The sequence below is a fragment of the Electrophorus electricus genome, chromosome 6, assembly GCF_041902795.1.
Source record: "Electrophorus electricus isolate QZ-2024a chromosome 6, ASM4190279v1, whole genome shotgun sequence".
NCBI lineage: Eukaryota > Metazoa > Chordata > Actinopteri > Gymnotiformes > Gymnotidae > Electrophorus > Electrophorus electricus.
In genome coordinates this window covers 33,759,511-33,781,915 of record NC_137502.1, presented here as the reverse complement: position 1 = coordinate 33,781,915, position 22,405 = coordinate 33,759,511, and the positions used below count along the sequence as shown (strand labels likewise).

Genomic DNA, 22,405 nt, shown 5'->3' with positions numbered 1-22,405 from the left:
GCATGCTTGTCATCTCTGTCTGGTTTGGGTTTTGCGTTCTCACGCAGTAACATTCCCCCTCTCAGGGCAAATTCATCAGAATCAATTTTGATGTCAACGGTTACATTGTGGGCGCCAACATCGAGACCTGTATCCTTCTGCCGCTTTCAAGCCATTTTCACACTTTTAAGAACATTGTTTTAATTTTCAAATCGGAAGGAGATCAGTTTCTAAAATGAAGGAGTTCCTGGGTTCAGACCCGCTGCATTGTCCCGCGTCTAGTCCTGGGACGGCGGCTCATTCCCTTTGCCCGTGCCCCGCAGTTCCTTAACCAGCCGTCTCGCAGACTTGCTGGAGAAATCCCGCGCAATCCGTCAGGCGCGTGACGAGAGGACCTTCCATGTCTTCTACTACATGCTCTCCGGCTCCGGGGACAAAGTCCGCAGTGAGTGACCCGCACAGACCGCCACTGTGCGCTTTTATTACGACACGTTTTACGGCCAGCCCCAAGGGTGTGTGATTCACACCCTTTACTCTTCCTAAGATTTTATTTTTAAAAGTAGGTGATCTTATTTATTGTTAGATTATGTATTTCTTTTTCCCCGGCTGAGCGGTGCCTGGTGTGTGTTGTAGCCGAGCTGTACGTGTGTGTGTGTGTGTGTGACTGTTGTAGCTGAGCTGTAACTGTTGTAGCCGAGCTGTGACGTGCGTGCGTGTGTTTGTGTGTGTGTGTGTTAGCCGAGCTGTGCCTGGAGGGCTATAGTAAGTACCGCTTCCTGTCCAACGGGAACGTCACCATTCCTGGGCAGCAGGACAAGGACATGTATACAGACACCCTAGAGGCCATGCGCATCATGGGCTTCTCCGAGGACGAACAGATCGGTACGCGCCACACCCCTCCCCCGCCAGACCCGTCTTAGTGCTAGAAGGAAATTTAATACTTTTTTTTCCTACCCCCTTTTTTTGGTAGAAATTCTGTAGCTTAAGTTTTTGGGGTGTGTTTGTGTGTCCTCGCAGGTCTCCTCAGGGTTGTGTCTTCTGTGCTCCAGCTGGGTAATATTAGCTTTAAGAAGGAACGCCACTCGGACCAGGCATCCATGCCCGACGACACAGGTTCGCCATCCCAGTGTTTTGTCGCCCGTCTCACCACGCATTCAGAACCCGTGCTGCCTCAGTCTGGACACTAACAGACACTAACCTCACCTGTTAGGGGAGCTCTGAATGACTCTCTACACCACCCACAACACCAACCCCTCCTCCTTCTGATCCCTCCCTCCCTCCAGCTGCCCAGAAGGTGTGTCACCTGATGGGCATGAACGTGACGGACTTCACGCGGGCCATCCTCTCCCCACGGATCAAGGTGGGGCGGGACTACGTGCAGAAGGCGCAGACGCAGGAGCAGGCAGAGTTTGCGGTGGAGGCGCTGGCCAAGGCCACGTATGAGCGCATGTTCCGCTGGCTGGTCATGCGTATCAACAAGGCGCTGGACAAGACCAAGCGGCAGGGCGCCTCCTTCATCGGCATCCTGGACATCGCCGGCTTCGAGATCTTCGAGGTGCGGTGAGGGGAAGGAGTCGGGGGGGAAGTCAGCATCGCGCGATGCTTAGAAAATGTGACGCCACAGGATCTTCTATCCAGCAATGGCCTACAGTGTACATCCGAGAGAGAGGTCAAGCCTGTGCTCTCCCAGGGGGAGTAGCAGGGCCCTAACGAGTACCTTTCCTCTCCTCCCTCCAGCTGAACTCCTTCGAGCAGCTGTGCATCAACTACACCAATGAGAAGCTCCAGCAGCTCTTCAACCACACCATGTTCATCCTGGAGCAGGAGGAGTACCAGCGTGAGGGCATCGAGTGGAGCTTCATCGACTTCGGCCTGGACCTGCAGCCCTGCATTGACCTCATCGAGAAGCCCGTGAGTAGGGGCGCAGACTGGGGCGCACACACACACACACACACACACACACACACACGTGTGCTCCTACAGCAGCAGCCCGGGGAAGGACCTGGTCTGTGTGGGCTCTAGAAGGAGAGGATCCTGCGTGTGTTTTTTTTAGAGAGGAACATGGCATGCATGAACTCGAGTGAAAGGTCTTGTGAAACCAGCAGGTGCGCACGTAAGCCTGGTGCCAGACGTCTGACAGCTGTGTCCTGTGCCCAGACCGGTCCCCCAGGCATCTTGGCCCTGCTGGACGAGGAGTGCTGGTTCCCCAAAGCCACCGACAAGAGCTTCGTGGAGAAGGTGTTGCAGGAGCAGGGCACGCACCCCAAGTTCTTCAAGCCCAAGAAACTGAAGGACGAGGCCGACTTCTGCATCATCCACTACGCCGGCAAGGTGAGAGCTCCGCCCCAGTCCACTGCCCGGGGGTCCGCCCACCCACCTGTCCCAACTCCTCTATAGGGGAGGAATAACCCTGACCCCAGACCAGAATTATCACCTGGAAACATTAAATGCAGACTTGCAGTGTTGTAGGACTGTAATTAAAGTATATCTCTCTCTCTCTCTCTCACACTGTCTCTTTTTATCTCTGTCTGTCTTTCGCACCCACTCTCGCCCCAAGGTGGATTATAAAGCAGACGAGTGGCTGATGAAGAACATGGACCCTCTGAACGATAACGTGGCAACTCTGCTTAACCAGTCCACCGACAAGTTTGTGTCTGAGCTGTGGAAAGACGGTGAGTGGAGGCCAGAACCATGGTGAGGTCAGAGGGCCCTGACCCTCTGGGCAGACCGGTCACAGGGACCGCGTGTGTGCGTGTTGCCAAAATGCAAGGGGTTTGGTTTAGAGAGGTGGAAACTGTATTTGGGAAGGTTTAGAGAATTTGCGTTCTAGACTGCACTGAGAATTTCAGGAATGTTGGGCAGAATGCCAGTGGCTGGTGTGCCAGGGTCAGTGCTGGAGTTGTTTGATCTTCTATTGTTGTTCTCATGTTTCTCCTCTGACTCTCTGCTCTCTAGCCCTCTGTATTTGCCCACTTCTTATCCTCCTTCCTTCCCTCTCTCTCTCTCTCTCTCTCTCTCTCTCTCTCTCTCTCTCTCTCTCTCTCCCTTTCCATTAGCTCTGGGAGGTGCAGCGTTTTCTCATTTTGAGCCAGCCGACATCTTTCTGATTTCTTTCCTTTTTTTGTTTCTCTTTATTTTTCTCCATCCTGCATTGATTTCTTTTCTCCCCCTTGGCTGTGTTGGGGGGTGTGTGTGTTGGGGTGTGTGTGAGGTCTAAAACTCCTCTACGGTTCTCTGCAACCACTCATCTTTCTCCCTTTCTCCCTCTCTGTGTAATAGTGTGGTTGGGGCCCCCTGCTGTTGGTCTTGGGTACTGCAGAAATGGGTATATACTGCATGGGTTTGGTTCTGTCATTGCACAAGATGCATTTCCACAAAAGCACAGTAGATTTCACAGAATTATACATATTCCTTACACACACACACACACACACACACTTTGAGGCTACTCTTTCATGTACTGTTCCTCACGTACAAATGTGCACAAGCATTTAACTGAGGGGAAAACCTTCTCACATTGTGAGACTGGAACTGGTTCCATTTTCCCATGAATGCCTCCTCCCTTACACACTTCACTGGCATCGTGTGTCTCCCCTCGCTGTGTGACCCCTCCACCTCCCCTCACTCCTACATTCACCGTGTGGGTCTGTAGTTTGTCACCAGTTTATTTATTTTGGTTTGTTTGTATGCAATCCCACAGGACTGTGGGTAAATATAGGCAATTTGTGTGCTCAGCCCATGAGTCTACATAATTCATGTCATAATCCTTTTTTTAATCTCTCTCTCTCAGTGGATCGCATCGTGGGTTTGGATAAGGTGGCGGGCATGTCCGAGATGCCTGGTGCGTTTAAGACCCGTAAGGGGATGTTCCGGACTGTGGGCCAGCTGTATAAGGAGCAGCTGTCCAAGCTGATGACCACGTTGAGGAACACCAACCCCAACTTCGTCCGCTGCATCATCCCCAACCACGAGAAGAAGGTACCGGAACCTTGCGCCCCTACCCCCACCACCGCCAGGGCCAAACTCTTCTGCTCAATCTTTGAAGAACCTCTCTCAGGTTCCTCCTCAGGGTTAGTCAGTGGGTGTACAGGGCTAAAGTCCCACTCTGCTTCAGCCTAGTGGAGGGTGGGGAGGTATGGAGGCCTGTGGGTCTCCAGACAATCACACCACTAGAGCTGCTCCTCTCATAACCCAGCTCACCGTGTGTGTGTGTCTCTGTCTCTCTCAGGCGGGTAAGCTGGACCCCCACCTGGTTCTGGACCAGCTCAGGTGTAACGGCGTTTTGGAGGGGATCCGTATTTGCAGACAAGGCTTCCCCAACCGCATCGTCTTCCAGGAGTTCAGACAGAGGTAGCCGAGCCCAAATCCCACTTCCTGCTAGCGTGACCTTTTGTGACCTGATGGGGAGCGAACATGCCTGTCTCAGCTCTGAAGGGGCGCAATGGGGTTTCAGCAGCTGGGTGTGAGACCTTCCAGGCCGGACGTGTCGGTCTGCGTTCCTGGACAAGCCGAGCGCGCTTGCACCTGATTCTGCTCTCCTGTTCATTAGCATGTGTGATTGGTCCAGTCCATCCACTCCGGAGTTTCAGGGCAGCCGTGGCTTCCACTTCTTTGGCTGCTTTTTTACTCAGTTTGTTGAAGGTTTGGGTTCTGCTGTGTGTTTCTGAATGGAAATCGTGGCGACTGACGCATGTTCCTGCCCCCCCAGGTACGAGATCCTTACTCCCAACGCTATCCCCAAAGGATTCATGGATGGCAAACAGGCCAGCGTGTTGATGGTGAGAGATCAAGCGCTGACACTGGATCAGTGTTCCTGCCGTAGTCTTCTCCGTAATCATAAGTACAGTGACGAGTCATGCTGGTCTGTGGTCAGATTTCTTCAGCCCATTTCTGAAAACAGGGCCAGGTTTTAGGGAACACGTAGGTCATTCTGTTTACCAAAGTAAATATGGCTAATTGTTGTCACCTCCCCCGACCCCACCGGTCAGATCAAAGCTCTGGAGCTGGACCCAAACCTGTACCGGATCGGACAGAGCAAGGTGTTCTTCCGCGCGGGAGTCCTAGCCCATCTGGAGGAAGAGCGTGACATGAAGATCACGGACGTCATCATCAGCTTCCAGGCCTGGTGCCGTGGTTACGTGGCTCGCAAGTGAGTTCCAGAGAGCCAATCAAATGCACAGGAAATGGTTCTGCGGGGATGGGGCGGAGCTTAACTCCTCATTTAAGTATAGACAGTATAGATTGAGAATAGACAGTATTTCTTTTCATCACTCAGTTTTGTTTTTGTTTTTTGTTTTTTTTAATTATTTTTCCATGTAGTTAAATAATGAAAGTCAAAGGCATGTTATAGTAAATATCCCGTATTGTAGTCACATAGACACCCCATATACACGCCTCATATCTGTGTGTGTGTTTTCAGGGCGTTTGCTAGGCGGCAGCAGCAGCTGACGGCCATGCGGGTGATCCAGAGGAACTGTGCTGCCTACCTCAAACTCAGGAACTGGCAGTGGTGGAGACTCTTCACTAAGGTGAAGCTCCTGTCTTCAGAGTCTGAGTGCTTGGAACCCCGCCATGTGGTGGGAACAGTTTGATAACCCCTCCCCCCCCTTCTCTTACCTGTGGTGCAGGTGAAGCCCCTCCTCCAGGTGAGCCGTCAGGAAGAGGAGATGCAGGCCAAAGACGAGGAGCTCACCAAGGTCAGAGAGAAACATCTGAATGCCGAGAAACAACTGGAGGAGATGGAGAGCAAACACCAGCAGGTAAGACCTCGCTCGCTCCCTCGCTCCCTCGCTCACTCGCTCACTCACTCACTCACTCACTCACTGACGCTAACGCTCTGTGGTTCCTGTGTCCAGCTGAATGCGGAGAAGGTGGCCCTCCAAGAGCAGCTCCAGGCAGAGATGGACCTGTGCGCAGAGGCGGACGAGATGAGGAACCGGCTAGTGGCCAAGAAGCAGGAGCTGGAGGAGATCCTCCACGACCTGGAGGCCCGTGTGGAGGAGGAGGAGGAGAGAGCCAATCAGCTGCAGACCGAGAAGAAGAAGATGCAGCAGAATATCACGGTAGAGCAGCCCGTGTCCCGCACACCTTGCCTGTGTCCTGTGTCCTGTGCAGACACACACCACGTGTATTCTTTTCCTTCGTCCAATAGGATCTGGAGCAGCAGCTGGACGAGGAGGAGGCGGCCCGTCAGAAGCTGCAGCTGGAGCGTGTCACCATGGAGGCCAAGATGAAGAAGGTGGAGGAGGACGTGATGGTGCTGGAGGACCAGAACACCAAACTGAATAAGGTCGGCTTCCAGCCTTTTGAAGTTGAAGCCCACTAAACCAATAGCAACACCCAACCGTTGCCTTGGTGAAGATCATGTGACCCACCCTGACCATCAGAAATAAAATTTCATTTATTGTGTTAAAACCTAAAAGGATTCTTCAGCTTTCTGAGATACTACTGAACCCTTTTTAATTGTTTTTAAAATGGGAGACGCTGTGGTGTTCCGACAGGAGAAGAAACTCATGGAGGAGAGGATCGCCGAGTTCACCACCAACCTGGCGGAGGAGGAGGAGAAATCCAAGAGCCTCCAGAAGCTGAAGAACAAGCACGAGGCCATGATCACAGACCTGGAGGGTAGGGTCGACCTCCATGGCTACGGCCATGTCGCCTTGACCGACACCTGGAGAACTGATCTGAGATCAGCTCCCGATGAGCCCAATTAGCCCAGATCAGTTCTCTCATTCAGTGTGTTAGTTTGTGTTGGTTTTATATGTCTTTACATACAAGGGGACTAGAAGTCTGCCAGTGTAAAGGGCTGTGTGTGTGTGTGTGTGTGTGTGTGTGTGGTTTTCAGACCGACTGCGCAGGGAGGAGAAGATCAGGCAGGAACTGGAGAAGAACCGCCGCAAGCTGGAGGGCGACTCCACCGAGCTCCATGACCAGATCGCCGAGCTCCAGGCTCAGATCGCCGAGCTCCGTGCTCAGCTTGCCAAGAAGGAGGAGGAGCTCCAGGAGGCTCTGGCCAGGTCTGATTTCCACTGGCCCAGGCCCACAGAGCAGCCAATCAAATGCCCTAAAGCTAGAAGCTAGCGCAGCATGCTCACGCTCACTAGCCTCGCCCGTGATTCATCTGTTAAAGCGTAAAATCAGTAAGCAGCGTAGCAAAGTTGTCAGGTTTGTTCTTTTAGTTCATTTTTGTTCCATGTCTGCGCAGGATCGAGGAAGAGGCGGCTCAGAAAAACATGGCCCAGAAGAAGATCCGCGAGCTGGAGGCCCAGCTGAGCGAGCTGCAGGAGGACCTTGAGCTGGAGCGGGCCGCCCGCGTCAAGGCCGAGAAGCACCGCCGCGACCTGGGAGAGGAGCTGGAGGCCCTGAAGACGGAGCTGGAAGACACGCTGGACTCCACCGCCGCCCAGCAGGAGCTCCGGTACTGCCACAGCGCCACAATGACTGCCTGTCAGAGCTGGGATGGCAGCATGTCATGGGGTTGGAACCAAAATGGCTGCTCACTTGAGCAGTGCTTGTTTTCTCAGTGGGTTTAGATGGAGGAACTTTTTTGCTTATTGGAGCAGGAGTAGTCAGTGGTGTGTGTGTGTGTGTGTGTGTGTGTGTGTGTGTGTGTGTGTGTCAGGACGAAGCGTGAGACAGAGGTGGCCCAGCTGAAGAGGACCCTGGAGGATGAGGCTAAAGTGCACGAGCAGGTGGTGATGGAGATGAGACAGAAACACGGCCAGGCTTTTGATGAGCTCAACGAACAGCTGGAGCAGGCCAAGAGAGTAAGAGCGCGCATACACACACATGCAGAAGTACACGAACACACACGCGCACACACTTTCTTTTGTATGCCGTGTTGATATTCCTTTTCATTCATTCTGACACACAAACGCGCATTGAAATAGTTTACGTACAGCGTGTTTGATGTGTTTCGTTTTACACACACACACAGGAAGTAGCTGTAAACCCCTCCCCCCGGCATGCATGTGTGTGTACGTATGTGTAGAACAAGGCCTCAGTGGACAAGGTGAAGCAGGCACTGGAGTCGGAGCGCAGCGAGCTGCAGATCGAGCTGCAGACACTGATGCAGGGGAAGGGCGAGTCCGAACACCGGCGTAAGAAAGCCGAGGCCCAGGTGCAGGAGCTCCAGGTGAAACACGCCGAGAGCGAGAAGCAGAGGGCCGAGCTGGTGGAGAAGTTAGCCAAGCTGCAGGTGTGTGTCTCGCACGCACACACACGCACACGCGTGCACACGTGAAGCGCTTCGGGGGTGTGAAGTGCGGTTTGCGTTTGCTGTAGGCGGAGCTGGACAATGCGAACACTCTGCTGAGTGATGCCGAGGGCAAGTCCATCAAAGTGGCCAAAGACTGCTCTGCTGTGGAGTCCCAGCTGCAGGACGTCCAGGTACGTCGCGTTCCCCCTGGCCTCAACATGGACCCGTGAAGCCGTGCAGTAAATCTCTGACTTTTTCGTGTTCTTGTTTTTCATCATTTTGTCTCTCTCTCTCGTTCTGATTGTGTAGGAGCTGCTTCAGGAGGAGACCCGTCAGAAATTGTCTCACAGCTCACGCCTGCGTCAGATGGAGGAGGACCACAACAGCCTGCGCGACCAGCTGGAGGAAGAGGAGGAAGCCAAGAGGAACGTGGAGAAGCAGCTCACTGCCGTCCAGAGCCAGGTACACACACACACACCTGCACCTTTACCCATCATGGCTCCCCTTTGTGTTGATTGAGGTCTAAACCCCTTCTCCTCCCCCTCCAGCTGGCTGACATGAAGAAGAAGATGGAGATGGAGATGAGTTCCCTGGAGAGCACCGAGGAAGCCAAGAAGCGGGTGCAGCGCGACCTGGAGGCCGTCACCCTGCGCCTGGACGAGAGGAACCTGGCCTACGACAAGCTGGACAAGACCAAGACCCGCATCCAGCAGGAGCTGGACGACCTGATAGTGGACCAGGACCACCTGCGCCAGATCGTCTCCAACCTGGAGAAGAAGCAGAAGAAGTTTGACCAGGTGTGTGTGTGACCCTGCAGGGTCCTCTGCCCTACTGACAGGTTTGATTGAAATAATTAGTTAATCAGTCTAGAATAATTAGTGTCTTGTTGACCTTCTGTTTTGTCTTTCACTCTTTCAGACTCTTTCAGAGTCTTTCACTAACGGGTACATACTGCCGTCAGGTAAAGGAAGCTGTTTTAACACAGTCTGTCTCTGACTCTCTCTCTCTCGCTCTGTCTCTCTCTCTGTGTGTGTGTGTGTGTGTGTGTGTGTGTGTGTGTGTGTGTGTGTGTGTGTGTGTGTGTGTGTGTGTGTGTGTGTGTCTCGCTCTCTCTCTTCGTGCAGATGCTTGCCGAGGAGAAATCGATTTCGGCGCGCTACGCGGAGGAGCGGGACCGCGCCGAGGCCGAGGCTCGCGAGAAGGAGACGCGTGCCCTCGCGCTGACCCGCGAGCTGGAGGCCATCATGGACCAGCGCGTGGAAATGGACCGCACCAACAAGCTGCTCCGGGCCGAGATGGAGGACCTGGTCTCGTCCAAGGACGACGTTGGCAAGAGCGTAAGACGCGCCCCTCCTGTTCGCTCAACTGCCTCGATTTCAGAAGTGTCATCTTTGTAACCAAACCAAGGGTTTGGTCGTCCACCACGCTTTTATTTGAATAAAAACACAACAAAATCTTAACAGAAATGTGGATCTTAAATGAAATCCCCCCAAAAAACAAATCCCTGATCCTTCTTTTGTCCCCAACCCTCGCCATGCTTTCCCGCCCCCCCCCTCTGGTTGCCTGGTGCTCTCGCTCAGGTGCACGAGTTGGAGAAGTCCAAGCGGGGCATGGAGCAGCAGCTAGAGGAGATGCGCACACAGTTGGAGGAGTTGGAGGACGAGCTGCAGGCCACCGAGGATGCCAAGCTTCGCCTGGAGGTCAACATGCAGGCCATGAAGGCGCAGTACGAGCGTGACCTGGCTGGCAGGGATGAGATGGGCGAGGAGAAGAAGAGGCAGCTCGTCAAGCAGGTGACGCGCGCAGGAAAAGGGGCTGTGTGCAGTGCATTGTGGGTAATGGAGTCTCTGCTCCTTGGTGCAGGAGATGAGGCTGGGCGGCACGTCCTCCGGGTCAGGCGGTCTGTGCGAAGTGCACTTTGGGTAATGTAGTCTGCGATGCCAGGTGCGGGAGATGGAGATGGAGTTGGAGGACGAGAGGAAGCAGCGCTCTGTGGCCGCGGCCGCGCGCAAGAAGCTGGAGCTGGACCTGAAGGAGCTGGAGGCAGCCATCGACCTGGCCAACAAGAACCGTGACGAGGCCATCAAACAGCTTAAGAAGCTCCAGGTACAGCCACGTGGGCTGAAGGTCAGAGACGGTCAGACTCAGGCGCAGTCATTGTACTGATCGTGTGTGCGTGTGCAGGCTCAAATGAAGGACGTGTTGCGGGAGTTGGACGACACACGTTTGTCCCGGGAGGATATTCTGGCCCAGAGCAAGGAGAACGAGAAGAAGCTGAAGAGCATGGAGGCAGACATGATCCAACTGCAGGAGGTACTCTCTCACACACACTGACTCTGACGCACTTTCACTCACACTCTCTCTCACACACACACACACACACACACACACACACACACACACACTCTCAATCTCTCTCACACAACTTCACTGTATGTGCGGGCACATTCAGGAGCTGGCTGCAGCAGAGCGGTTGAAGAGACAGGCACAGCAAGAGAGAGACGAACTACAGGATGAGATCAACAACCAGGCCAACAAAAAGTAAACACTCTCACACACACACACACACACACACACACAGACGACCAAAACAGCCTCAACTTGCAACCCACACTGCCTCATACTCCTCACTGTCTGCGTGTGTGCAGCTCTCTGACGTCTGAGGAGAAGCGACGCCTGGAGGCGCGCATCGCCCAGCTGGAGGAGGAGTTGGAGGAGGAGCAGTGTAACACGGAGCTCATCAACGACCGCCTGAAGAGAACCGCACTGCAGGTACCGTTGTGCCCCTCAGTCTTCTGTGTAATTACCGCATACACACGTTACCCTGTCCACACAAGCACACTTAACCCAGAGCAGAGCGTTGTTCTAGTTCAGCTGACGTCATCAGTTTTGTTTCATAAAAGCTTTTTAATCACAATATGAGGTGAGCTGATGCGACTTTTGCATACATCTTTAGGTTCATTGGTAAATGTCAGTGTAGACCCAAGTGAACCAAGACTAAAAAGCAACGCCATTTTCTGCTTTGGTCCAGACCAAGGCAACCGAACTACAAATATAAACACGATCTAAAACTGGTTTAAGAATCTTTCGGACCTTTTTGTATGTTGAAAGCACTTTATTTGATATTGGAATACAACTTTTACACAACTACTAATTGCTGCCAGACTCAAAGCTTCTCTCTCGACGCCTCTCGGTCAACTTTCCCTCCTCTCAGGTGGATCAGGTGAATGTGGAGCTGACCGCTGAGCGCAGTACCTCTCAGCGCCTGGAGGGGGCGAGATCGCAGTTCGAGCGCCAAAACAAAGAGATGAAACTTAAACTGACCGAGTTGGAGGGAACCGTGAAGAGTAAATACAAGGCCACCATCACTGCCCTGGAAGCCAAAATTGCACAGCTGGAGGAGCAGCTGGATATAGAGACCAGGTCAGACCTGAACGTTCTAAACGGCTGAAAGTACTGACCAAACACTAGTACTAGCAAGTTAGCCATGAGGCTAATTACTCCCACTAATGCCATTCCTCATTCATCATTGTAGCGTTTCTGGTAATGTGTATGACTAGAGGCTTGGACATACTGAATAAGACCATAAGTTGTGAGGTAATTTGCAAAAATGTGTGTGTGTGTGTGTGTGTGTGTGTGTGTGTGTGTGTGTGTGTGTGTGTAGAGAGAGACAGGCTTCTTCCAAATTGGTGCGTCGTACTGAGAAGAAGCTGAAGGAGGTCATTCTGCAGGTGGATGACGAGAGACGGAGCGCTGAGCAGTACAAAGATCAGGTGAGAACCTCAGCACCTACAGACCCTGAACACCGCACTCCATTACTCTCACACACACAGTACAGACCCTGAACACCGCACTCCATTACTCTCACACACACACAGTACAGACCCTGAACACCGCACTCCATTACTCTCACACACACACAGTACAGACCCTGAACACCACGCTCCATTACTAACACACACACAGTACAGACCCTGAACACCACACTCCATTACTAACACACACACACAGTACAGGCCTTGAACACCACGCTCCATTACTCACACACACTACAGACCCTGAACCCCACGCTCCATTACTAACACACACACACAGTACAGGCCTTGAACACCACGCTCCATTACTCTCACACACACTCTACAGACACTGACCACCACGCTCCATTACTAACACACACACACACACACACACACACACACACTACAGACCCTGAACACCACGCGCCATTACTCACACACACACACTCTACAGACCCTGACCACCACGCTCCATTACTCACACACACTCTACAGACCCTGACCACCACGCTCCATTACTCTCACACACACACACAGTACAGACCCTGAACACCACGCTCCATTACTAACACACACACTCTACAGACCCTGAACACCACGCTCCATTACTAACACACACACACAGTACAGGCCTTGAACACCACGCTCCATTACTCTCACACACACACACACACACACACACTCTACAGACCCTGAACACCACGCTCCATTACTAACACACACACTCTACAGACCCTGAACACCACGCGCCATTACTCACACACACACACACACACACACTACAGACCCTGAACCCCACACTTCATTACTCGTACACTACAGACCCTGAACCCCACATTTCATTACACACACACACACACACACACTACAGACCCTGAACACAACGCTCCTTATCCACGCTGCCTCCAGTGCGTGTCAGGAAAGCTACAGCTTTATGCTTTAGTCAGTTGGTAAACCAGGAGCTGCATGGAGCCCAATTATCAAATGAATTCCTGGTGAAGTGGCTGCCACAGACTCAAATTTCTTTCTGTGGTACAAGAAGCATTTTGATTTGCCCTCGTTTCTCGCGCTTGCATCCAAACGCTGAGCATTCGCATGCGCTTGGCGGCTCTGTTACTTGAGTAGAGCAATGTGGAGTGAGGGAAGTGTGGGAGGGGTGTCGAGTTCACGGTTCATGAATATGAAATATCAGGTAGCTTATAATTTGCTATAGTCAATTAGCATGATCTGTGATGTCAACGATAACACCAAATAAAGTGTAATTCCTATAATTATACAAAAAAATTAAAATAAAGAGGTAATTTTATGCAGTCTGTAGTGCCTAATAAATGTTGAACAGAAGCAGAAGTATGAAGCTAATCACACACTGCCTACTAATGTAACACTTTGAGGAAAATACTGTGCAGGGATTTTAACATTACTGTCCACTACCAAAACAGTACATGGACCGACTAGATCCTAAACATGATCACCTGAGACACAGCCACATGACATCACTGTACCCTGGGGGTCCTGCAACCGTTACACGGGCCCAACCACAAACCCCCCACTTTGTGTTGGATGCCTGCAGATGGAGAAGCTAAACAGCCGTATGAAACAGCTGAAACGGCAGCTGGAGGAGGCAGAGGAGGAGGCGCAGCGTGCCAATGCCCTCCGCAGGAAACTGCAGCGCGAGCTGGAGGACGCCACCGAGTCTGCGGACGCCATGAACCGCGAGGTCTCTTCCCTCAAGAGCAAGCTCAGGTAACACGCAGGCCATGACCCCTAGCCCCTAAATAGCAGAAACTCTTCAGATACATTGATGGCAGTTTTTTTGTAGTTTTGTAGTTCTTGCCGTGCGTCAGCTCTCGGTTCATACGTGCGATGTATGGAATGTTTTGACGGGTTGGGGGGGGGGGGGGGGGGGTTGGGGTTGTACTGTACTACCAACAAGCCACAGCCGGTTTATGATGGCTCCCAAGCGCTGCTGGTCCTGGGGGTGGGTAACCCAAGGGCGTGACCTCCAGCGTGACCCTGTGCTCCTGCAGGCGGGGAGATCTGCCCTTCACCATGCGCCGCATCATCACCCGCGCCGCCGGCGACAGCGACGAGGAGAGTGAGGCGAAGACTGAAACCCCTGAGCCCAAGCCGGAGTGAACAGACGCCCACGCTGCCACCTGCTGGCTGCAGTGTGGAACTCGCTGGACTGCAGCACTCTCTCTCTCTCACACACACACACATACATAAGGGATCACACTGTCCACTGGATCTTAGAGATGCACACATGATTTGTTAGTGCCATAGTAACTTCATACATGGATGCGTGCGCGCACACACACACACCGCATACTGTTATTCTGTTGACAATCAACACAGTTCATTGTCATGCAGCCAAGGACCAAATTTGTCTTTTTTCGTGTTTGTTCTCTGGGATTTAAACAATGGATGATATTTTTGTAAGGAGACATTACAGCTCTTGTAGATTTGTTTCTGAACTATTTTCTCCTAATTGAAGTAATGAAAGCAAAGAAGTGTTTTAAGAAAAAAAAATTAAAAAGTGAAGAATCCGTCGGAAGGGGACCAAAATGATTACACACTCTAGACGTAATTCTGACACACTTGTGATGGTATCAGGAAGGAATGATGCTACCTGTTTGAGGACTCATGTGTTTTTCTCTCTCTCTCTCTCTCTCTCTCTCTCTTACTGACTCTCACGTGTCTTGGGAAGGTAGAGGCATATGTGCTACATTGTACTGTATACTAAAGTAGTTGCAGATCTTCCACTTCCGTGCTTGGGGGCTTGATTTAAAGTCGATATTCTACACGTAGCTCGTTTATTCATTCATCTCGTGCGCTTAAAAAAACAAGAAGAAGCATGCACGCTCCTGTATGCACACAGAAGAGCAATAGGATTGCATATGTACTGTGCACTGAGCAAAACAAAACAGTGTGTGCAGACAACCACACCAGTGCACGCGCTAGGAATGAGCACAAGGGCGATGCACAAGCTCATAAATACGGCACTATGCACTATAGCCTTAAAGTCAGATACGTTCTACTATTTTGACTTTTTCTGATCCTTTAATATTTTTTATATTTCTGACAGTCTTTATTGACGTGCGGGGCAAGGCTGAGCTGGTGGGCCAGGTAACGTTCTCTCAGCATACTGTAATCTCGGAGCACTGTTGGTATCGGAGGCCTGGGAGACGCGCCTGCGTGGCACAAATAAAGCTCGTGTGGGTTTCACTGCTGCTTTGGTTGGAAAAAACGTTTCCACTTCCTGATTCTGGAACGGAGCGCTGCACACCACGACCACCCCGCTAGCGCGTGCTCAGGTTCAGCTTTCTCGCTCATACTGCTGGGAAGTGAGAGGAATTTAGCATTGTTTATGACAAATAAATGGCTAATGAATAATTCACTCTCTCTCCATACATAACAGAAAAAGTATATATGCAAAATAAAAATCCTTAATTTTGTACTTTTTTTCTTTAACTCCTAAAAGATATCCAGAAAGATTAATTGTGAACTGTTGGTATTATACAAATAAACATGGCTTTCTAAACAGATACTGTGGAGTTTTGCCTCTTGATTTCAATAATTTCATATGAATTCATTGACTAAAGCTGATCCTTCCATGTCATTTCACAAGCGCAGTCATTGCTTTTAGTATGTCAGTCTAAAGAAAGGTGACAGCTCCCCTAGTTTAAACTTGGTTTAGTGCCAGCAATGTATTTATCAGAACCTTCATATGAACAAAGTAATCTTTAAGAAAAAAAAAAAACATTGCTCAGTTTCTGGTATTAACACACACACCTCTCAGGCCCACATAGTTTAAGAATACTGTTTTAAAACACTGCCATATCTTTCCCTCAGATCCAGCCATTACTGAATGTTACATTACATTACTCTTCCAGAAGAGGTCCTTCTCACCCACTGCTCCTCTAAACTGACTCTCATGGCTCCTATTAAACTAGCAAATGATCTCTGTGGGAAATGTTCAGAGCCATAATACTCAGAGGACCAATGATTTTAGACACCCTGGGAACAGAAAGTGGGGAGTAATCACATGGAATTCAAAGTGTATTCTGTGATGTCTGCATGTGGCTAGTATATTGGTAAAAGTCTTAGTGATGAGAGATGGGGTCTTTACATCTAACAGAACTGTTGGGTTCACTACTTCTTTGATTAACCTTTCACATACACTTTCTTCCCCAAGGTTTCAGAGTATTGAGCAGATCTCTCTACATGGAGCTGGTGATGTGAATTAGGTTATATCCAAGAAAGTTATTGGATTTGCACTTTTGACACAAACCATCAACTCTCAATATGGATTTTGATATGGATGTTGTACATGCCTAAACTATATTGGAAAACATTGTTAGCATCGCGTACATTTGTACTGTTTTGTATATGTTTGTACTTTGGATATTAGAAGTGTTTCGTGTTTGTATGTTTCTATGGACATTGTAATTGTACGAAGAAGGCTTTTGACCGGAAGCTTGCTTATTAAAAAGATTATTGCACATATTTGAGTGTGCGGATGCTTCTCCATTTTAGTTTCAATCTACACTTTCGCGAGGGTTTGTTGCCAACGTACGTACTTAGTGTCTCACCGATACTGCGGCACCTTGGCTGTAGGTACGAGGAAAAGTCGAATTGCAGGTAATCTGTTTCACCACGAGAGTGCGCGGAGCTGCATGTCCTCAGGGCTGAATTGGTTTAAACTGGTTCTGAGCAGATCCGCACTGGTCTCTGACCCAGCCTCACAAACCAACAGCTTTCTCAAACGACCCTTGTCGACGGTTTCTGATTTTCTTCTTAGATCACATAAAACAATGAATTTCACAAAGAGCAAGGCTCGCTTAAGTCAGTAGTAAGTGAAGAATGGTTTCTAACTGAAATGTTTGTGTAACTACTTCTTAGTCTGAATTTTAAGACTGTATTCGTGTTCGGGGGTTAAAACCGATTAGACGCCTTGTTAAATAGCATTTGAGGTGCGTTTAGCTGTGTGAACGGATGATTGGGACAGCTTTGCGCATCTGCCGGCGCTCCTCTTTGGAGACCCAATTAGACTCTGCGCTCAGAGAGGCGCGCCCTCACGTAGCAGGCCCGCCTCCATGCCTAACACTAACCTTATAAAGGCGGTGAGCGGACAGTACTGTCAGCCCACAAAAACGGTCATCACTGTATCGCGAAGCCTGCACAAAGACATCGATCTACCCTCACAAGAGCCACGTCACGAAGAAGCGCATTCGGGAAAACCGTAGTAGGTACGTAGGTACGCGATCACGTTCCGAAGTATTACGGTGCAGTGTTGGGAAATAGGATTTTACGCTTTGGGAAGGGTCGTGTTTTTTGAATACACAGATATTATATATATATATATATATATATATATATATATATATATATATATATATATATATATATATATATATATATATATAATCTGTGTATTAAAAAAAAATAAATTAAAAAAAATTATATCGGCATGCTTTAAACTGGTGGGAGTCCAGTGGTCGGCGACTGGTCAAAGCGCTGGTTATCTAGTTATAACTTTTTCAGCGTGTTTTGTTATGCGCTTATAAAACGGCCTATTTTGCTACGCGCAATTTATTTAGACCCAATTTGCTAAATGTTCACAGACCGTGGTCTCTCTGTGCTTGCGCTCAGTCCTGAGTTACACGTGTTGAATAGGTGCAGTGATATGTTACTCCTGCATTGTATTTAGTGTTGTGAGTTCATCAGGAACGGCCACTTTACATTTGTCACGACTGAACTCCCATTGTAACTGACCTCGTAAGCGCTCACTCATTGTGGCTTTGCTTCGCCTAGGAATTATTTCCTGAAAAAAAAACGAGTCCTGAACCAACAGAAGTAAGTGCACTCCCAACGTCAGCGACATCATGGAGTTTTCTCTGGTAAGTACAAGATATGTGTCAACACAACTGCCCGTGTAAAGGTTTGTTGCGGCTAGTTCTGAGTGCCATTGCGAGCCGTGGAGCTCCTATACCTTAGTACTGTAGCACAAACACACGGGCAGGAGTCTGAGCCAGTCTTGCGCATGTCCACTCTGCCTTGCATACAGAGTAGGTCTGTCAGGCTATAGGATGCTTCTATTTACTTTCGCTTTCGAGTGAGATTTTTCCATCTGAAAGAGAACTGGGAGCGTTTCCAACAGGAAGGCTTGTGAGTGGGGCATCCGGGCCCAGCGTCCTCTTCTTCAGCCCCCTATCGACCCACTCACATTCCGTTGCCATAACGGTGTTTGAAAGGGAGGAGCAAAGAGGTTCAAACACCCAAGCAGACAGAGAGACAGGCAGAGAGACAGGCAGTCTAAAGGACTCTTGACTCAGGTATGAGAAGCAGAGCAGTAAACATGTGCAGATGATCTAAACCGGGCCCTGGTGGCACACCCTAAACTGTCTGTTTCCTGTGTGTGTGTGTGTGAGGGCATCGGGGCTGTTGTGAGTGGTTTTGTTTGATCATGTGCTCGTAGGCTCTGCTCCCAGTGGAGTGTAAGTGTTGTTCTGATGGGCCAGCGACCCCTCTGTGCCTCCCAGTGCCTCCCAGCTCACTGCATTTATACAGCCGTCACACTGCGCCTAGACTTTTATTTGACTTATGATTACCTTATAAAAACTTGCCGTTGAGTGATGGCTATACTGATTAACCTGTAAACCTTTAGACATATACTGTCTATATATGTCTTTGTGATTACGATTGTATGTTGTTTCACTTAATGCTGATTTTCTGTGTGTGTGTGTGTGTGTGTGTGTGTGTGTGGGGTGGGGGGGTGCAGACTAACCCTGCCATTAAAGCCTTCCTGTGTGGCTCTCTGAGTGGCACCTGCTCCACTCTGCTCTTCCAGCCGCTCGACCTGGTGAAGACCCGCCTACAGACCCTCCCGAGCAATGTGCAGTCTGGGTGAGAAACACACACACACACCTTAAACATAGCCAGTAATTGTGTTATTGTGACTGGTTTCTTTCTCTATATTAGTTCAGGAAGGGTTGGCATGGTGACGGTTTTCCTCAGTGTTGTGAGGACTGAGAAGCTGCTCGGACTCTGGAAGGGGGTCTCACCAGTGAGTGTTACACACACACACATTTGAGGTGCACAACATATTTGTTCCTGTCATTCTATCGCTCCAATGACTTCTCTCTCTCTGTCTGTCTCTACCATCTCTCCCTTTCCAGTCATTTGTACGCTGTATTCCTGGAGTTGGGATCTACTTCAGTACCTACTATAGCCTGAAGCAACACTTCTTTGCTGACGCGGTCCCAGGCCCCAGCCAGGCCGTGCTGCTGGGTGCTGGAGCCCGCAGTGTGGCTGGGGTCTGCATGCTGCCCGCCACGGTCATCAAAACGCGCTTCGAGGTGTGTGTGTGTGTGTGTGTGTGTGTGTGTGTGTGTGTGTGTAAAAGAATGTGTTTGCATTAGTATTGCATGTGTGAACGAGAGAGGGCGGGAGTTTTAAGGGCTTGTGCCTTTGGGCTTTAAAAGAGTTGGAATTACTGTGTAATTAACAAGTATTTATTCTGTTATTACAGAACATTTACTTTATTGTTCATTCTTACATTTATTTAACATTTGCATATTAATTATTCGTTAAGATTTTAATTTTCTTTTTGTATTCCAGATGTTTCCCTGAAATATTTGTAAAATTTGATGATCTGAATAATGTTATTATCATTATTATTAGTTCATGCAATTATTATAAGAACAGACCAAAGCAGATGACAGGATGAGCTTTTGACTGCTAAACATATAGTGTTCTGTTCAAGTGTAAAAAGTATGTGTGGTACCTGGTGAATGTAGATCAGTAATTTATAGTCTGTGTAGTTTAGTGTAGCAGTTTATTCTATGAGTAAATGACAAAGCACTTTTGCTTTGGATAAGAGTGTCTGCCAAATGTTGTAAATGTAAATGTGTGTGTGTTGCAGAGTGGCCGTTATCCTTACAGAAGTGTGTTCGGGGCTTTGCGGAGTGTGTGTCAGACTGAGGGACCCCGAGCGTTGTTCTCTGGTCTCACGGCGACCCTGGTTCGAGATGCTCCCTTCTCTGGCATTTACGTCCTGTTCTACAGCCAGGCCAAGAGCAGGCTGCCAACTGGTCAGTACTCTGCCGGGATGTGTGTGTATTTGTGTGTGTAAATTTGTTCAAGTGTATCTGATCCACTGCAAGGTGAATGCTGTACAAGTTACACAGTTCCGCAAGGGCTTGCACGGTGTGTGTGTGTGTGACTGCAATAGTGTCAAGGTTAATTTCCTGGCTTGGTGTTAGGTGTGTGTGTGTGTGTGTGTGTGTGTGTGTGTGTGCTATATGAGATAGGAACACTCACTGACAGGTTTTGTCCAGATTGCAGTTTAGGGGGACACTATCTGGCACAAGGGGGTTTTTACGTAAGACTTGCTGAACTCATGCATTGCTTAGAGCCCCTTCTGTTGACTCACTGAGTCAGTCCAGTAGTTTTCATATATGACATCTAACCTCTCTGTCTCCCTCTCTCTCTCTCTCTCTCCCCCCCTCCACTCTCTGTGTGTGTAGAGATAAGCCAGTCAGCCTATGCTCCGCTGGCTAACTTCAGCTGTGGTGTTCTGGCGGGTGTACTGGCCTCTCTGCTCACTCAGCCTGCAGATGTAGTTAAGACTCACATCCAGGTGAGCCCCCATCTCTTCGGGCGGAGCACCGACGCCGTGGGCTACATCTACACGGTAATTCAGCATGAGAGCCCTTCTGACTGTGAACTGCACCCCTGACCCCACACTCTGATCACTGAGCTTATCTTCTCTCCCCACGATACTGCAGGCCGAAAGTGTTAACGCCTTCTCTTTAGCACTAAAAATGACCAGGCATTCAAGATCACTTTTCTGAAAACATTATATAACTTTATATTTTGATTTATCCTGTGTGCTGTTCAACTATACTGTTGACAGTCAGTTCAAATCAGCTTTAATTCACCCTTGCATTAGTGACCAATCAGGAGTCACTGTGACTGTGAGTTAGCTATTAAAACATAATGATATGGCCTGTCCCTGTTGTGTGTGTGTGTGTGTGTGTGTGTGTGTGTGTCTCTCTCTCTCTCTCTCTCTCTCTCTCTCTCTCTGTCTGTCTCTTTATGTGAGGCATGTGGGTCAGAGTGACCTTTGTCTCATCTCCACATCTCGATCTCCGGCTCTTTCCGCGTGTAGCTCAGGGTTACTTCAGGTCACTGCAGGAATGGCTGTGTCGGTTTCACTGACAGTCCATTTGACCGCCACCCACTCCTTTAGTCCTGTTTTCTGTCTCTCTCTTGTATTCTGCAGATTTAAAATGTAATCGAACAGCACTTGTTGGATTTGAAGAAGTTTCATCATATAAGGGTTTGTGTGTGTGCACGTGTGTGTGTGTCTCAGAAGCACGGCTTGGCCGGATTCTTCCGCGGCGTGGTGCCGCGCTCTCTTCGGAGGACCATGATGACGGCGATGGCGTGGACGGTGTACGAGCAGCTCATGGCTGGGATGGGCCTCAAGTCCTGAACGGGAGAGAACAGAGGCCAAGTGAAGAGTAAAAAGGAAGAAGGATGGACTCTGAAAGTCAAAGACAGTGAAAAGTGTTGGGACAAGACCGTCCGCCTGCTGCCCCGGAGAGTCCACGGAGACGTGGGGCCTGTGCGACTGCTTGCGCTTCAGAGACACTGCGTTCACATTACAGAAAATAAACCGCATCAGAATTGGAGTTCCAAATCCCACTCGTTTCCACTCAGCGCTTGTGTAACGGCATGGTAGATCAAAGGCAGAGCCACAGCAGTGCTGCCCTAAATACTACCCGTCAGCTGTGGAGTATCCACAGTCGTCAGTAATGAATGTGCTCATAACACTGATTTTAAAAGGATGATTATGTTTATAAAACCTGACTCCTTTACACTGTGTTTTATCTGTGTGTGGAAGGGTTAACAATGCCTGTGGCAGTTTCTTGACAGTGTTGTTTATTTGTTTTGGTTGTATGATTACTGAAATCATTTACAGAATATGAAATAGTGATATTTAAATCCCGGGGATGTGACTGACATACTTCATCTTTTCAGAAAAAAATCACACACACACACACACACACACACACACACACACACACACACACACACACACACACACACACATTGTTGTTATGGTGACATCATTCTTTATGTGAATTAAAACTGATCCAATCACAGTTCAGACAGACAGAGGTCTAAACAGTAGTAACAGAAGCTTTTTGGAGCAGGCAGTATGACTGGACACACACACACACACACACACACACACCTACATACACATGTGCACACCTACATGTGACACAGCAAAGCTCGAGGGACCTGAACCTCACGGCAGTGAGGTCCCGAGCAGAGAGGAAGTCGTGAGGCTCTTGTGTTCCTGCTTCCTGTGCTCACCTGCAGGAATAAGAGCAAGGGTTTGAACTGCTCTATAAACAGA

At 49.6% G+C, this 22,405-nt stretch overlaps 2 protein-coding genes across 4 annotated transcripts in view; both read left to right on the top strand.

Moving 5' to 3' along the window:
* Positions 1-15,518, top strand: part of LOC113584852 (myosin-9) — a 30,768-nt gene extending 15,250 nt beyond the window's left edge. For both annotated transcript variants that reach the window (XM_027022037.3, XM_027022036.3), the window contains 34 exons: positions 66-129; positions 326-424; positions 718-861; positions 997-1,092; positions 1,263-1,534; positions 1,717-1,890; positions 2,137-2,310; positions 2,537-2,651; positions 3,770-3,957; positions 4,208-4,329; positions 4,688-4,757; positions 4,968-5,128; positions 5,399-5,507; positions 5,607-5,738; positions 5,835-6,041; positions 6,131-6,268; positions 6,480-6,603; positions 6,824-6,995; positions 7,184-7,396; positions 7,601-7,745; positions 7,970-8,176; positions 8,263-8,367; positions 8,486-8,638; positions 8,725-8,973; positions 9,301-9,513; positions 9,757-9,969; positions 10,121-10,282; positions 10,361-10,489; positions 10,629-10,717; positions 10,825-10,948; positions 11,391-11,599; positions 11,841-11,949; positions 13,544-13,716; positions 14,001-15,518. In XM_027022037.3, the coding sequence (XP_026877838.2) occupies positions 66-129; positions 326-424; positions 718-861; positions 997-1,092; positions 1,263-1,534; positions 1,717-1,890; positions 2,137-2,310; positions 2,537-2,651; positions 3,770-3,957; positions 4,208-4,329; positions 4,688-4,757; positions 4,968-5,128; positions 5,399-5,507; positions 5,607-5,738; positions 5,835-6,041; positions 6,131-6,268; positions 6,480-6,603; positions 6,824-6,995; positions 7,184-7,396; positions 7,601-7,745; positions 7,970-8,176; positions 8,263-8,367; positions 8,486-8,638; positions 8,725-8,973; positions 9,301-9,513; positions 9,757-9,969; positions 10,121-10,282; positions 10,361-10,489; positions 10,629-10,717; positions 10,825-10,948; positions 11,391-11,599; positions 11,841-11,949; positions 13,544-13,716; positions 14,001-14,109 (5,163 nt within the window). In that variant the 3' untranslated portion in view covers positions 14,110-15,518. The remainder of the gene's footprint in view (positions 1-65; positions 130-325; positions 425-717; positions 862-996; positions 1,093-1,262; positions 1,535-1,716; positions 1,891-2,136; positions 2,311-2,536; positions 2,652-3,769; positions 3,958-4,207; positions 4,330-4,687; positions 4,758-4,967; positions 5,129-5,398; positions 5,508-5,606; positions 5,739-5,834; positions 6,042-6,130; positions 6,269-6,479; positions 6,604-6,823; positions 6,996-7,183; positions 7,397-7,600; positions 7,746-7,969; positions 8,177-8,262; positions 8,368-8,485; positions 8,639-8,724; positions 8,974-9,300; positions 9,514-9,756; positions 9,970-10,120; positions 10,283-10,360; positions 10,490-10,628; positions 10,718-10,824; positions 10,949-11,390; positions 11,600-11,840; positions 11,950-13,543; positions 13,717-14,000) is intronic.
* Positions 15,519-17,072: 1,554 nt separating this feature from the next.
* slc25a38a (solute carrier family 25 member 38a) lies at positions 17,073-22,156 on the top strand. 2 transcript variants are annotated; one of them, XM_027022029.3, is made up of 8 exons: positions 17,073-17,222; positions 17,788-17,873; positions 18,755-18,879; positions 18,955-19,039; positions 19,152-19,331; positions 19,898-20,066; positions 20,502-20,668; positions 21,350-22,156. In XM_027022029.3, the coding sequence occupies exons 2-8, from the start codon at positions 17,859-17,861 to the stop codon at positions 21,470-21,472; spliced, it is 864 nt and encodes a 287-aa protein (XP_026877830.2). In that variant the 5' UTR covers positions 17,073-17,222; positions 17,788-17,858; the 3' UTR covers positions 21,473-22,156. The 2 variants fall into 2 exon arrangements, with proteins under 2 accessions (XP_026877830.2, XP_026877831.2); XM_027022030.3 differs by having other exon boundaries at positions 17,106-17,230.
* Positions 22,157-22,405: the final 249 nt, after the last annotated feature.

What these genes read in the sequence shown, in the direction of transcription:
- slc25a38a (XM_027022029.3), top strand. An exon ending in TCATCAAAACGCGCTTCGAG is followed by an intron (nt 19,332 to 19,897) that starts GTGTGTGTGTGT and finishes TGTGTGTTGCAG; the next exon opens with AGTGGCCGTTATCCTTACAG. An exon ending in CAAGAGCAGGCTGCCAACTG is followed by an intron (nt 20,067 to 20,501) that starts GTCAGTACTCTG and finishes CTGTGTGTGTAG; the next exon opens with AGATAAGCCAGTCAGCCTAT.